Source organism: Benincasa hispida, chromosome 7 (assembly GCF_009727055.1).
Source record: "Benincasa hispida cultivar B227 chromosome 7, ASM972705v1, whole genome shotgun sequence".
Taxonomy (NCBI): Eukaryota; Viridiplantae; Streptophyta; class Magnoliopsida; order Cucurbitales; family Cucurbitaceae; genus Benincasa; species Benincasa hispida.
Genome location: NC_052355.1, coordinates 1,414,348 through 1,431,483, shown reverse-complemented (window position 1 = coordinate 1,431,483; position 17,136 = coordinate 1,414,348). Strand labels below are relative to the sequence as shown.

The following is a 17,136-nucleotide window of genomic DNA, read 5'->3' as shown; positions in this document are numbered from 1 at the left end:
ATGTCTTCAATTTCAATTTGGGGCGCATGTCAACTTTTATTTAGTCCCAAATTCAATAATTTGTAGTTTTAAATTAAATTGAGAAATGACGTTAGAATTTGTGATTGGTTCAAAATTTGTCATTCAACAAATGCTCCTTTTCGAGATTTACACACGTGTGGATGATTGAATCTCAAAAAAGATAAAATTGAAAGTGATTTATTCTTGATTTTGACCAGATCAATGTGTCAATTTAATCTATGAATTTGGTATATAAGTTTGATTTTTAAATTTTACCTATACTAAATATGCACATATTTTTATATCAAGTTATCAAAATGTAAACTTAAGTTAAATTTTTTATTTGATTTTTCTTGACATAAATTCAAAGTAGAATTTATGTTCTACCTAAATCCAAAATTGAATTTGGATTAAAATTGAACTTCTAACCAAATGCTTGTTCGCTTGAATTTGGATTAGAATTTAGAGATAAAATTTGAAAGCTTTCAATTTTGCTTTAAGAAAAAATTTGAATTATGACCGAATCTTAGTTTAAGAAACAATTTAAATGCATTCCATACTAAATTGTTTATTGTTAGACATATAATATATACCGAAATTCTTGATTGTTTACTATTAAACATATAGTATATACCGAAATGGTTTCAATCCCACATATACATCAAATAGAACAAGTTTTCAAAACATATAGGGCCTATTTGGAGGCTTATTATCCTATCTCACCGATTTTAATTGTTTGTAGACCCATTCGGAACGTGTTTTGTATCTTATTGTCATTTTTCTTTCGTGTATCATATATCATCTCAATGCTTGAACATGCTCGATCACACTCGATCGTTCATATTCGACATCAGAACTTCCCATATTATCTCAACGCCCCAAATAGTCAAGTGTAAGTAGTCAATTTTCTAATACCCTTAAATAGTATATCTTTTAAATGTCTAAATCGAAAATGTATACAAACATTTTATAGAAAAAAAATATATGTATACCCACATATCTAACTGTCTGAATGTCAATATCCGAAGGTTTATTTCATAAAACAGAATTTAGAGGTAGTGAAAATAGGTTGAAATAAAAATTAAAATTAAAATTAAAATTAAAAAAAAAAAAAAAAAATGTAACCAACTTTTGAAAGTCCATCAACATGTATAAAAAATATAGTATCTTCGTTTAATTTGAGAATACGCATAAATCCCTAACTTATTTTCTATGGGACATAAGTAATTAAGTATACATCGAAGAAATACTGTTTTCGTTCCGAAATATACCTAAGAAGTTGTTCGAGTCATATTGTCAATGATGGTTCTAATTTTATGGAAGTTTTGTCCTTCCAAGTATCTTACCAATTGTTGCTTTCGTTCAAAGTGGGAATGATTTTCATCTATGTGACTTTGTAAACAATCAAAACCAGAGATCTTCGGCACCACTCAACCCTCTAAAAGGTAACAAGTTTAAATGTAGATCAATTGAGGTTCGTGGTTTTAATAATACATTTGAATTTATGAATTAAGAATTACTACTGACACCCAAATGTTGAAAGGTGTTTGATACTCGTAATGTTACAATTTCTTAACATCGTAGATTAATCCACGTGCACGTAAACTGGTCTGAACATTCATGGATATAAAAAATAAATAAATTAAAAATTAGGATGACCTTTCACTCGAGGTTTTCACCTATGGCGACGATGGTGCATGCTCCTCGACGACGGCAACCACAGTGGAGGCGGGTGGCGGGAGCAGGCAAGACGGAAAAGGAAAGTTATTTTAAAAAAAAAGGGAATAAAATTCTGTGTTCCTTTAAGCTTTTTGTCAAGTACATACTTGTTTGCAAACGAGTTCTCTTTTCTCTCTTAGTTCTTGATAATAAGGTAATCGTTCTTCCAACTCTCCCTCTGACTTGTTTCCAATTTGATATTGAAGAATTTTAGATCTCGTTTAGTAACTATCTTTTTTTTTAATTTTTTTTTTGAAAATTAAACATATTTTCTCTCATTTCTTACAATGGTTTGCATATTTCATAAGTACTATGATTGAATTCTTAGCTAAATTCTAAAAACAAAAATAAGTTTTTAAAAGCTATTTTTTTTAGTTTTAAAATTTGGCTTCATTTTTTAAACCATTGATAAAAAGTAGATAACAAATAAAGAAATTGAAAGATAGATTAGTGTTTATAGACTTAATTTTCAAAAACAAAAAGATTATCAAATGAAGTTTTAAGTTTTCGGGAGACGCTCTAGCGATGAAACCAAGGCAATGACAAAACAAGAATTGATGTTCCTCGTGGAAATATTCATAAAAAACATGACAAGATTCTTCCACTACGTACTTTAGTCATTACTTGAATTCCATTATTATAGAATCCACTAATTGAATTACAAAAATAAACAACGTACTTCCATAAATGGAACGTTTCCCTTCTCCAATGGATGATGTCTTGTTCAATCAAATTATATCAATTAAAATCCAATGCTAACATGAACATAGTACATAGCTAAAAGTGGTAAATAGTATATATTCATGATCAAGAGACTAGAGATTTGAATTCCTATCGTATATTGTTGACTCTGAAATTGTATCAATAAAAACCTCAAATTAATAATTTTATCAATTTAAATTATAAACTTCCATTGATAAATAAATTTTTAGACATTCCATTGAAATTATATTTTAAAACCATTAATGCATTACTTTCACACATGTAAGGAGTTGTCTATCGGAACAATACTAATATTGATCTACTAACAAGTAGATCTACGCTAGGAGAATTAGTAATGTGTTTGGAGAAATTGGTACAAGAGGCAGGAGATCCCACTACTCAATTCAGCACTGGGAACCCAAAGGAGCAAAGCTCATTTTTTAGTAAAGCGGTGAATAAAAAAGGACTAGCTCATCAAAAGTCCAGTTCCTTCACAAATGAAGTTCAGAATAGTTAAGAGCTCTTTCACTCGTGGTAGTGCGCCCTTCCTATTTCGAGTGGGTGCTTGGAAGGCCAAACATTAAACAGGGACTCAACAAACATGATTAAGACTGGTTCATCATGAACACTAAAAGATTGAAGCTGAGGAAGAGAAAACCACGCACTATGCACCTAAGTGCGATAAGTCAGTGCAAGCTTTGTCAAAAAATAAAAGTTGATCAATACTATTAAGTGTAAATTAGAAAGATGCATAAACCAAATGAATGGTGACAAGTTTTCATATTTATATCCTCTATTTGTCTACACATAATTAGAAAGTATTATATCTTTTTTTTTCTATTTTGATGAATTTTTTAAAATAATAATTTTGTTTATTAGATAATTCTGAGTTGACTACAAATGGAATTAATTGAAATAGTACAGATCATTAACAAATAATCTAAATCAATTCACTTATATAAGTTTATGATCTAAATTGATACAACCCCTAAAATTTATGCCAAAGTATTTGTTACCCCAATAAGTAAGTGCAAAACTCGAGTAATATTTTTGTCAGGTGTCGAACATCTATCCTAGGGACTAGCATTGTGCAACTCGAAATGGTCCGTTGAAGTTATATACAAAACAAGATAAATTACAAATCTCCATTAAAAGTAATAATGTTTACTGACGACCTTACTTGAACAAGATCTGTTCGATAGATTGTGCAACTGTCAATAATATTGACTGCATTGAGTTGATTGAGGGAAATCGTCCTCTTTCTTCAAAATCTTCACTCTAGCATTTGTTCCATAATTCTTGAAGCTTTCCAACCTTATCCATTCGTGAGATTAACAGTCTAATATTTGGTCCATTGAAAATTTTGATTTATGCCTTCAACTCTTTGCCTTGGTATCAGAAGTCAAAGCTTTGATGCAAAGTCGAGGCTTCGTAGTAACAAGATTGCTTGGAAGAACCGACACCCCCACCACCAATGATTCAAGAGGCAACCCAGAAACAGGAAGCAACTCAACAAGGATGCAGAGCTGTAAGATAATCAATAAGCACAAAACAAAACTATCACATGAAATAGTATGAAAAGATCCATGTACCAAGGTGCCATTAACAGTAATCCATTCACCTCTGGAGATTTCAAATCTACAATGGCATTCGAGACCACATCTTTCACGGCAGCAGCCACGATGCTAAAGCATTTATCGCGCCCCAGCATAACATTAGCACCAGAACTATCTTTGGAAGTCTTCTTCATCTCAGTCTCTTCAATTCCTCTTCTGTTGTACCCTACTGCAAACTACATAAAGATGTAAATAAATGTCAAAAATTCGATGAAAAGAAAGAAAAATAAGGGCCTGGAGCTTGCCATCTATCTCTCATGAATTATCCAAGCTTCACTGCCTAATGAAAAGGATAGAAAAAAACCAGGAAAACACCTTCACTCACTAATGAAAATGACGAAGCTTTACCTTTACAGGCTGTGAAAGAATGTTTCCTTTATCCTTCATGAAATGAAGAACAAGCTTTGACACAACCGCGTGGAGATCGTTTTCATTCAAGCAGCAAGTAGCTTGGATGGGGAATATGCGATGGCACCAACTGCACAAAGAAAATAACCAGTTACCTAATTGTTGTACATTTTCATTTTGTCTTGAAGCTACTGTTTTTATGGGTCTATCCCTTCGACAGTGCAAAGAAGTTATCATGGCTTACTCTCAACTTAACCTTTCTTTGGTTTCTTTGGTTTCTTTGGAGAGAGGAATGAACAAAATCAGAGATTTTGTCCGTGCAGACAAATGAATGTAAGTAATTTCATGAAATAGGGTTTCTTCGACTCTAATTTCATAGTTGCTCTATGTTCAAAATACACTACTAATTTCATAAAATCGAGTCCATAATGGCACCTTGGTACATGGATCTTTTCATACTATGGACAAGCCCTACTAACTATCACATGAAATAGTATGAGTCCCACTTGGGCTATTTATGGACAAGCCCTACTGACTTAGGGGCTTCTAAACCGCCCTTAGAGGGTCGGTTATGGCTCTCTCTAGAGCCTTCTCAATGTATCTTAGTACATTCAAGCCTTATATAGAACATTCTAGACCTATCTTGACCACCCTAGACATTTCTAGTACATTCTAGTACTTGATAGATATTGTAGGGTTTGGACTTGTCTAGCACGTTCTAGAGGCTTCCATACTAGTCTGAGGCCTTCTCGAGCACTCTGGGGCCTTCTAGCACTGTCTAGCCCATGGGTGAGCAGTGTGGCACATTTTGGTGTTGTCTGGGCTCTTCCAGACACGTCTAGCAGCACCTCGAGCTTTCCAGTTGCTTATCGGACATAGACATGGGCGCTGGGACTGTCTAGGAGGTTCTAGAATCTTCCAAAGCTCTAGCATGTTGGCAGGCGTGGGTGTGGGCGTTGGGCGGTGCGGTCGACTAGGGCAGAGGGCGTGTGCTTGGCCGTGTGCCTTCGCTGCGTGCACGCGCATAGCCGCACACATCGGGCAAGGCCACTCGCTTGGCCGCACGCACGGTTGTGTGTCCGGCCTTGCGCACATCTGCACGTATGGTTGTGTGCATCCTTGCACACATGGCTGCTCAATGGGGCGCCTATGTGGGCATATCGTGTCTTGGCATGCCTGTGCATGCCTATGCCTGGGCATGTGGGCGTCTTGGGTGTCTATGATGGGCGTGCGCCTGGAACACGGGCACACGGGTGAGCCATGCATGGCGACTCAAGGATGCCATCTGATGGATCTTGACTCCTCCTTGGCCTTGCTAAAGGAGTCTTGGGTCATGTTGTGGCACAATTTGAAGGACCATTTTCATGAGGCGTGACACTAAACTCTTTTTCACACAGAAGACTCTCCCTCATGGAATCCCTCAACTCCATGTTGACTCAGATGAGAGATGGAGAAGTGTGTTGGGATTTCTCAAATCCCTCACCTTGTCTTAGTAGAGAAGACTCCCTTTCGTAGAGAGGACACAAAAATTGTTTTCTTAGTTTAGCCTAGTTCGTCCCATGGATCCTCAAGACTTGATACAAAGGAAAGCCCCTTAGAACATAAGCACACAAGCACACCATACGGCCAAAGGGAAAATCCCCATTTTATACACTATATATGTGCCAACCACGTTCTTACAAAGAGGGACTGGTTGGGAAGCTTTAGCAAGTTGACTTGGTAAGAAGATGAAACTATGATCCTATTCTTTAGGCCCACTCCAGTCAACTTACTAAAATTAGGAGATGTCCAAGTCAAGCTCCTTAATGGTAGGAACTAGTTCACTTGGCCATCAATCTTCATCTCTCTTGAGAGGAACTAATCAAGTCCCACACTTTTGAATTTTCTTTTGGGGAGCTTGTTCACCATTGTAAATTCTCAAATATGTCCTGAATGTCCAGCATAATAGCTGGGACTGTTTCACATAGTCCTTGATGGTTCCTATATGTTTGAGTTCCTATAACTTTCTTCTTGCAATGAGTTTAACATTCTCGAGGAAGAACTAAGCCCTTAGTTCTTTCCTAAGATCTCTCCAAGTATCGATGGTACATAAACCATTGTGAATGTTGTTAACTTTGGACCTCCACCATAGGTTCGCATCGTCAAAGGGATGAATGGAGGCCAAAGTAGCCTTGTTTCTTCTGAATCAGTTCCACTCGCTTTGAAGTATTGTTCCATGCCAAAGATGAAGTTCTCAAGTTCTTTAGCATAATAGTTCCTATTGAAAGCTTAGCGCTTCGGGATCTTGAACTTGTTGGGCATGATGTATGCCTAATTCGGAGTTTGATTTCTCACTCTGTGCATCATCAAATTAACCTAAGTCTTCATATCGATCATCTTATCTTTGATGGCTTTTATCGTTGCTCTAAAATCTTCAGTCGGATCATTGAACAACTTCAACATGATCCTTTGAAAATTGTTTAGATCTTCGACACGTTCTTCCATGTGTGAGTGTTAGGATACCTCTTAACAAGAACAATCAAGAAATACAAGGAACACTAAAGATAAAAATATATATTGCAATATCAACGAAGAAACTACAATATACCATTGATTTTCGAGAGGGCTAGTCTCTCCAAATTCCCAACAAAGGAAATCCCAAAACATTCTTCACATCTTACCCCAATCCACTTCCTCTGTTTATAACTAAAAGTTCTAACAAATTTACTAGTTATTTACTAATATGCTCCTTCAAATAACCATATCAATATTCTATTTAATAATCCTACTATATCTCTAACTAGCGCTCTCATAGTGAGACAAGCTCATGGAACCATAACCACATTCAAAACTAGCAGGGACGTTTAGCTTTGTGTTATAAAGAATCGATCCTCAACGTCAATTCTTTTATTGGTAGGCCATCCATTCGGGCATTGAACACATCAATTTCCCCGACTTTTTCTTTTAACCCATCAAGTCGAGTTTGAATATATCTCACTTCGTCGGCACTTCCCTCAGATATAGCCATAGATATTCAATCTCAGTAAGTAATTCAGCCTGCAGCTTAGATAATTGCTTTTTGTCAAAAAGATTGCAGTCTTTTCCAGCCAAAGAGCCGAGTTATTCAAGTCGAGTTTGAATATATCTCACTTCGTCGGCACTTCCCTCAGATATAGCCATAGATATTCAACCGCAGTAAGTCATTCAGCCTGCGGCTTAGATAATTGCTTTTTCCAGCCAAAGAGCTAGCTAAGCTCATACCTCTTGTCATAGTCGCAAACTTTATAACTCAGGAAGGGGGATTGCTCTAATCCGATGAGAAAGTCAGTCATGTAAAAATCGAAAGTTGCTAACAACTTCATTGTATGGTCTAGCCTCTACTCACATTTCGAGAGAAAATGGCCTTTATAAAACGTGAGAGAAAGCATTGAAGACATCATCAAAGAAAGCATTGTAGACCGTAAATTGCAAGAGATCTTTGATTGCAAAAAGTACAACAATACTTGTCGAGGGTTGACCAATGGGTTCCCTTATAGAACATTTTGCACAATTTCACTACCGGCAAGCTAGCACATCAAAAAGTCGAGGAGTCACGTACAACGAAAATAACATGAAATGAAAACAACTTGCTAAACTATTTACAAGACATGAATATAAGGTGGTTAAGGATGATTTGGACATGCGGCCATAGACAAACACACCCTGGACAAGCATGCCCAAGACACCAGGCAACACAACACTGGACAATAGACTAGGTGCTCGAAGTGTATGTTAGGTACTTAAGCACACCTTGGAGAACCACATCCCAAAAGCTAGCTATTGGGGTGGGAGAGCCAAGCCACTTAAGTACCACCACAAGCCACTTAAGTACCACATTGGTCATCCCATTCTAACCAATGTGGGACAAAGACATCCCATACTACCTTGTTCCTAACAATACCCCATCCCCAGAAAGCCGACGTCTCGTCGGCTACTCCGATGGTACTTCACTCGGCCACACCCGGTCAGAACCCTCCGTCGGTTCCACTCCGGAACGTCGACAACTGGCTCTGATACCATTATTAGGTACTTAAGCACCTTGGAGAACCACATCCCAAAAGCTAGCTGTTGGGGTGGGAGAACCAAGCCACTTAAGTACCACATTGGTCATCCCATTCTAACCAATGTGGGACAAAGACATCTCATACTACTTTGATTCCTAACAGTGTGCTTGGACTCAAATGGGTAAAAAAATGGTGGCTTCCTTTGATTATATTATAGATTTTATTCTTTTTTATGCTTTGTATTGGTGTAAATGTAAACACCATTTTACTCATTAGTCTCTCTACTTTAATGGCCGACTGGCAAACTTTCATGTAATCCACCTTTAGGTGTTTGGAATTTTTACCTCTTTATTTAATTTCATCAATGAAAATGTTTATCCTCTCTTAAGAAAAAACAATCAGCAAATAGTAGTGATAAAAATAATACAACCATTAAAACAAGAAATTTCCAAAGTTATTTGCTCCAAGAAATACTTGGAAAAGTATGAAGTACCGAATGAAAGCCTTAATGACTATATACTTCTCTAGCAAATGCAAGCAAAAAAAAAATGTCAAACACGTGCAAAAAATAGTAAGCTTATTCAACCTATTCTTAATTGAAATGGTAATGAATGAGAAAACTACTTACGCGGGTGACTTCAAAGTCCCTGCTTCCAGACACTGAATTATGTCTTTGACAATATAAACAGTATCAGGAGAGATATTCTTGATAAAAGTAAACAAAAGCAAGCCACTCCGCGTCAACTTCACTAGTGAAATAGGAGAACATTTCTCTACTTTTGCCTCACTCTTCGTAGAAATCAAAGAAGTTCCAGCATGTTCATCTGATGTCATCAAGGTCAAATGCAACAATACAAAATAGAAATTAGTGGAGGTACAACAACCAAAAACTGCAACTTCAAAGTATATTGGCCACGGAAAGTTATTATTACTATCACTTCAGCAGATTAATTCTTACCAGTACTCCTTTCCACTCCTTCATCACTTCTGGGATCAACGTCCCCTGTACAAACTTTCCTCCTTTTAGAAGTTTTATTTTCATCAGATACCGTCAAAGTTTCTGGCATAGAGCTACTGAAGTACTGAATATACTGCAAGAAACACAACAAAAATTAAGTACATAATATTGTTGGGCAGAAGAAAATGAGAGTGAGCAAAGCTTCTCTTATAACTGATTTTTTTTTTTTTTTTTTTTTTATAAGAAACAATTTTCTTGATAAATGAAATATCCGAACTGTACAACAAAAACCCAAGTACAAGACTCTTATACTTGAATATTAATGTGTTGATACGTTGTTACAGTTAAATGATAAAACTTGTTCTTTTTTGGATCGTGAATTTCGGAGAGAGAGCGCCTAAAATCCAGTAGTCATCAGTCTTGACATTAAAGTTCCAATTCGGCTTCCTCAATAGGGTTTCTGTATTCAAAAGTTTCATAGAAAAGAAGCAGTAGATGATGATTTAAAATAAAAATAATAACAATCATCATCATTCTAGAAAATAATGCTCTTGGTTCTTAAAAAAATAAAAAATAAAAAACAATGTTATGGCTAATAAAGAGCTTATCATCAGTCTTGACATAAAAGTTTCAAACCAATTATCTTTTAATGTATTTTGAACGACAGACAGAACATGCATTCCAACATAAAACTCAATGAATAAGAGATAAGGCTTCCTAAAATACTCATGACAAAAACAAAACACATCGTGAAGCAAACAAAACACGGAAAAGGATGGCGCATTCTTCACTCTCCTTTCAACACGCTTCTCCTCTCACAAAATACTCATGACAAAAACAAAACACATCGTGAAGCAAACAAAACACGGAAAAGGATGGCGCATTCTTCACTCTCCTTTCAACACGCTTCTCCTCTCACAAAATACTCATGACAAAAACAAAACACATCGTGAAGCAAACAAAACACGGAAAAGGATGGCACATTCTTCACTCTCCTTTCAACCCTCCTTGCCTTTCCCCCTCTCCCCTGCCACGCTTCTCCTCTCATAAATCAACCCCTCAACTCTTTCACAATAATGATGTGCCTCAGTCATGTTAAACATGACATCATGACATCAAAAACAACCTTTAAGTGTAACATGAGGAAGAAAGTGTTGGGAACCGGCTTTAGGAAAGAGAGGAATAGAAGATTCTTGGTAATAACAGAAAAAGACCATTCTCAATTGTTTGAAATGGTCTCAGAAAAGAGTCTTTAACAATGGGTAGTGGACATTTTAGGCGATTTGCTTATTACCCCTGTCACATTCAGGGATGCTTGGTATCTAGTGCTATCATACCATTAATCTCCTCTCACAAACAAAGATATGCTCTTCCTATCAAACTACCCGACCTGATAAGACTACTCTCCATCCAAATCTACCTGATTTGATATAGCTGTATGTTAGGCCCCCAATCATTAATACTTATGTTAGGAGGGGTAGAAGTGGTAATTCACCCCCTTAGTGGCTTGTACTGTTGTTAGTAGTTGTTTATATTTGGTTAGTGATGTCTTTTGGGGTTATGTTATGTTTCGTATTTAGCTGGTGATAATCTCATAACGAGAAAGCTCCATCCTCTCAAGCTGGTGTGAACTTTGTATTTTGTGATCTTATCAATATATTGTGACTCTCTTGGAGGAGTCCTTACATTAGTATCAGAGTGGTATTCTGGGAAAATCTAAGAAAATGGGACAATTCGACTCGAAAAAATGCATTGAAGGGTTAGAACGTACATTGATGTGGTACGTGAAGAGGTCCAGAGGTTGCCCAAATTGGACCAGGCTATGAACGAGCTGGTAGAGAATATCAGAAAGATCCCCTAACTGATTTTGTACCTCTTTTCCCTTTTTGCGCTTCGCACATAGGTTTTTATCACTTGGGGCCTTACATGCTCATCATCTCCTGGTCCAACAAATCCATTCGTTAATCTAAATGTTGTAAGGCCATTTTTTCAAGTTGTGTGATGAACATACTCTGATATCAATATTTTCTACCTCTTTTCCCTTTTTGCCCTTTGCACATATGTTTTTATCACTTGGGGCCTTACATGCTCATCATCTCCTGGTCAAACAAATCAATTCGTTAATCTAAATGTTGTAAGGCCATTTTTTCAAGTTGTGCGATGAACATACTCTAATATCAATATGTAAGGTATCTCCTCACTATATTGATACATAGAAGAAGATGGTGCCCCAAGACAATACAAAACAATACCCAATTGATTAAGGAGGGCTAAACTCTCTCCCATTCAACTTCTTAGCTAACAAAAAGCATAAAGACGATCAACAGTACTACGCCTACATATATACTACCCAACGTTCAGCCCAACATTCTATAGTGATTTCCTCCCTCACCTAAATAACTTGCTGTAGGCAAATTTCCCTTCTTGCCCCTCCAAGTATACTGAATCGTGATTGGGGGCCTCACCATAATACTATCTTAAGAAAAGGTCAGATTTGTTCCATGTCAACCCTTAATTTCATGAAACATGTTGCCTCGTCCATTGACTTCGATGAAGAGGTTGATTATGACAGCCTTTCCTTTAGCAAGTATAGTTCGGTAGAAGAGATTTTCGGACTTTGAACAAAGTGGGATGGGCTTGTCCCAAGAAGTGGTTGAGGAAATCTCCTCTTTTTGATAATGACCATGCGGCAGGTTCCCAATATGTAGGTTTGTTGAACATCAAAAGCAATTCAGTCATAAAATTTTATGTAATAATTATTATTATTATTTCAGGATATTAGAGTGACTAGGATTCTAAAAACTAATTAGATTTCTAAGTCCTTTCATGGTTGTGTTAGATCTAATGATTTATATAACTATTGTAACTGCTCTCAAGCAAGCAATAGAAAATATATAAACCCAATTTTAATCAAATTTTCAGCAATTGTTTCTCGTGCTAAGACTGCTAAATTCAAGTATAAAGTCTCAGGCCATTTCCAGGGCAATTATAGCGGATCCAGATCAAATAAAAATGGCCAGAATTAGTACTCCAAACACCCTAGATTCAACTCGGTAGTTCACCAATTAAACTTCAGAAAGTCTCATTAGATAAAGACATAAAGCCATGAAGCCTAAAATGCATGACGTGTAGCAAATTCAATCAAAGTACAAAAACATAACCTTTTCAAGGATGGAGATAGCTTCTTTTGTGGCACTCTTCTCCCTCTCTGACAAAACAAAGGAAAGAATTATAGTCCATTTTCTCACTCTTTATTATTTTGAAGTAAGAAATTCCATGCTAACTCAATTGACTTGAAAGGCATCATTCAGATATGAACATCTAAAAGAGGAGGGGAGAGGAAAAACACACCAAAATACAAAAATAAAATAAAAATGGAAAATGAAAGGGCATACTCCGAAGAACTACCAAGATATTTAAAATCTCTATTATTCCTCTCCAATCAGAAACCATATATTACTAAAAAAAAGATCAGACTGCCATAAAATTCGGCCCGTATCACAAAAGGGCAGATTCTAAAGATTACAAAATTAGCCAGGCAACCATCCCAATGAAGTGGAAAGTTCACAGCCCAAATGAAAGAACACTATTGGAAGAGCAAGTGTTCAGGGCCTTAAAATCTTTCCCATAAAAAGGACCATGTAAACAAAGCCTGAAAGTTGAAGTTAATTCGCACTACGGTAACCAAAAATACCAACTTACGAGCATCTTTTTTCTTTGGACGGTAATCAAAATAGCGACCAATCGATTGCAAAGCACAGTGAAAGAACCGAATAAGAAAAATACGGTACTAAAAAATAGACTGCAAACAATTGTAGAAGAGATTCTCACTGATACTGCATGTAATGAGGAATCCAGACTGGCAACGTTGAAGAAGCGCAGACGGTGCATTGTAATCGAACCGAGGGATGCTTATGACAGCAGAGTGCTGCTCCCATGGCGTCATCGTTTTCCATTCGGTTTCGGGGACATTCTCTGTCGGTTTTGAGGCTTCTGCTACAGGTTTGAGGTGGCAGCCATTGATCTGTTCTTCTTTCTCTGCCATTTAGCTGTGTGTAGTTTTGATTTGGCGGATGATCTTCCGATGACAAAACCTACGGCCGCGATAACCGACGGTAATCCGGCAGTCTCATCACTGAGCGGCTCTGGCCCATGGCAGGTCCAAACTCAGGCTCAACGCTCAAGTCCGAAGCCCAACAGGCCGAAAACATTTTTCAGGGAATGTCCGGACCAACTTTAGCTATTTGCTCCAATTTTCAAAGGGTGGGCTTGACGAATAGCAAATTTTAAAATTTTATTTGTAAAAATATCAAGAAAGTTTCTATTAAAGAATGGTAACAAAAAAAATTATGTTGGCCTTGAAAAAAAAAAACTCAAATACAATCTATTTATCGCTTCAAGAAGATAAAAGAAAAATTTGTACGGATGACCCCTTTAAGAGACCCAAATAAAAAATGGCTCAAGGTTCAAAAACACGAAAAATGGTCTTCTGCTCAAGTCAGCCACATGTGAAAATACACATTTGACCTTAAAACATGTGCAAGGGCATGAAGTCTCGTTTCTTCTTCGTCAAATATGCACTTTTTTCTTTGATTTTTTCCTTCATTTAGAGTCTTGCTCTCGCTTCTTCCTCTCGCTTTAATTCATCTCAAGAAAAAGAAGAACACTGCAAAAAGCAGTAGAAGAAGAAGAGTAGAAGGAAAAATAAAAAACACAGAAGGTGACAAAGGAAAAAGAAAGATTCAAATAAAAAGAGTTGTAGAAAACGTAAAAGAGAAGAAGTGAACACGCAGAGTGAGAAAAGCGTACATGTGAAATGAGAAAAGTCTTGGTAATGTCACAAGAGGATAACTTAAGCAAAAGCAAAAATCATTTGTTTTCAAAATCTAGGTCAAATTTCAATTGGGTTCCTATTTTAAGTGATCCATACTATTTTTCTAAGATAAAAAAACACTTAATAACCCTAGTCCGTAGCTAGAAAAACACTCAAGTACCCCTAGTCTGATTACACGCTACCCAACCCACCCACACGCATTAACCCACCTAACAAGCCCAATAATCAAATGGGAAAAAAACCCTCTTATTTCTTCCATTGTTCCTAATGTTGGGGTTTTTTGCCTTAAGCTCGTAGTTTGTAAATTGTAAACATATTATTTATTTAATGAGTTATTTTATTGGACTTTTTAAACTTGCATAACTCAATCTAATAAGCTAAGATTCAAGGTTATTTAATGTAACTTGAAAAGTATGTGGTTGACATATAGGTGGATCATGTTCAAGTAATAACCTAAAAGGTCTATAGTATCTGGATAAGGTTAGGTGTCTTATCCTGGTAACACTATGGATACCGTTGATAACACCTAAAAAGAGTTATCTTTCCTAGCTTAATCCATGCTCGTTCTTTGGTTTTATTGAGTTATTATATGATTTTTGTAGGTTTTGAGCATTTAGGAGGTGGAACTAACTGTAGAGAAAAATCGGGATTAAAAAGTATTCAAATGGAGCTCCAAACGTATCAATCAATTGAAGAAGTAAAAATTACAAAAATGCCACTATCGAGCGTAGCTACCCTCTCACCAAGCGTAGAGTTACACTGGAAGGCAGTAGCATCATATTGACTGATCATAGCAACCCTCGCTTTATGCTACTTCTTTATGTTGAAAGGTAGAAGCACCTATTTCTTGGAGCGTCGTGACGCCACATGGGAACATTGCAACACTCCAAACATTGACGAAACTTCCATCTCACGTGTGCACTTGATCATCCAAAGAGCGTAACAATTAGCGTCGTAACGTTGGGGACTTACACTATGACAAAAGCGTAGCTATGCTCTCCTCAGCATTGTGATGCTCTGTTGATGTCTATAAATATCTCACGAATTTTAGGTTAATGATGATCACGATTTCAACCCCCATTGCTGTTCATCTACTGTCCCCAATCTCCATCTTCTCTCTCTCATTCTTCTTATAATTTCTCTATTTTTATTGAAGATTCTTGATGATAATGAGTGGCTAAGTTAATTTGTACTTGGGGATAGGATTTTTAGACAGTTTTTCTTGAAAGACTTTGTTTTTCTTGAAAACCACAATTTTATTTAATGGGATTGTTGTAAACTCTCTTGAGTTTTGATTATATTTCACATTGAAGCATTTAGATAGATTTGACAATTCTTGATAAATGATTCCTTGTTTGCAATGTTCATTTAGTGCTTTGCATAAACAATGAACTTAGTAGCATGATTAGGGAGTGAGTGTTTAATAAGAGTCTAATCCTTGAGTTTTGACATTCATAAACTAATTAACACATGAGATAAATCGCATGTTAGATTTAGGCTTTCTAGTATACCATTTGTCACAATAATCATCTCAACGTACTTAACGCAAATTCAAATTGTTATCTAGGTTACTTTGGTTGAAAATGATGTTGAATGATTTAGTTCAAATTGGATTCAATCTAGTTTGATAATTAGGGACGTTTAATGATTAGTTTCATTGAATGATTGTACATTTATTTGTGATTACCATGAGTTTTAGTGTTTAATGATAGAAAAACAAGTTGAATCCATTTCTATCCTTGAGTAATTTTCTTGATTGAATTTCTTAGGAAACTTTTCAGTGCTCACTTTATTTTCTTGTAATTTACCTAGTGTTTGGTTTTAATTTCTTGCATGATCACCTATAAAACCCCCTTGTAACCATTAAATTCGATAATTATGCTAAATAGGTCATAGATTCCCTGTGAGATGACCCTATTCCACTAGCCTACAAGCTTGTGAGAGAGGTCAAAATTTCATTTGTTCTTGGTCTCGATGAGCTCTAAACAAATTGGTGCTATTGTCGGGGAATCTAGGCAACTAATTTAGTTAATTATTGAATTCCTAAAAAACCAAAAATAGAATAATTGTGTATGGTTGATTTCATTTGGTTTATGACCCGCTTTTCTAGGAGCTCTTGACTTGTTTTCTTTATAGATATATGAAAGGAAGAGAGGTGAATCCGAAAGGAAAAGAGAACTAGAGAAATACTTGAGGAGGAAGAACAAGAACATACAGAGGAAGAACAAGAGCAAGTAAAGAGTCAAGAAGTCGATATGGGTGAAGTATGAGAAAGAAATTTAAGAGAGTTAATAGAGTTGGATATGACACAACAACCATTGTATATTGTCTATCTAGAAACTACAATACCGTTTGAATTGAAACCAAGGCTCATTCATCTTTTGCCTCTATTCAAAGAGAGTCTTGGTGAAGATCCCCACAAACATATAAAAAAATTTCATATGGTTTCTGATGGGATGACACCACATGAGGTGACCGAGGAGCAACATGGAATGGGTTGGTTGTACTACTTACCATCTGGCTTCATAACAACATGGAACAGATCAAGAAAATGGGTTTTAGAGAAGTTCTTTCCATATTCTAAAGGAAATAAAATTTGAGATTTTCATGAGCAGTGGAAAATAGATCATTCCAAATGACAATCAGGAATGAACATTAAAAATTATAGTCGTAAACAAAACATACAGTTATGCAATTGTTACATAAATTACAGCATCAACAACTACAAATGAACAAGGCGAAAGCTACAAACATTTGTAGACTCGTCTCCACGCTCCTTGCTCATGAACGCTCGAACACAGCAACCTCGAACGTTCGAACAATACGACCACAACACTACATGAACACTTCACATTCGTCCTCAGTGATCGCCTCGGTCACGAACTCTCTAGCAACACGAACAACCTCCACAGAACCTCGACGGTGTCGAGTTGAGTA

General features: G+C 36.4%; 1 protein-coding gene across 2 annotated transcripts; it reads right to left on the bottom strand.

Moving 5' to 3' along the window:
• Positions 1–3,362: 3,362 nt before the first annotated feature.
• Positions 3,363–13,582, bottom strand: LOC120081569. Of its 2 annotated transcripts, XM_039036571.1 has the most exons (7): positions 13,197–13,582; positions 12,527–12,573; positions 9,366–9,498; positions 9,036–9,231; positions 4,386–4,515; positions 4,043–4,213; positions 3,363–3,947 (listed from the first exon to the last, which is right to left on the bottom strand). In XM_039036571.1, the coding sequence occupies exons 1-7, from the start codon at positions 13,408–13,410 to the stop codon at positions 3,798–3,800; spliced, it is 1,041 nt and encodes a 346-aa protein (XP_038892499.1). In that variant the 5' UTR covers positions 13,411–13,582; the 3' UTR covers positions 3,363–3,797. The 2 variants fall into 2 exon arrangements, with proteins under 2 accessions (XP_038892499.1, XP_038892500.1); XM_039036572.1 differs by lacking the exon at positions 12,527–12,573 and having other exon boundaries at positions 13,197–13,399.
• Positions 13,583–17,136: the final 3,554 nt, after the last annotated feature.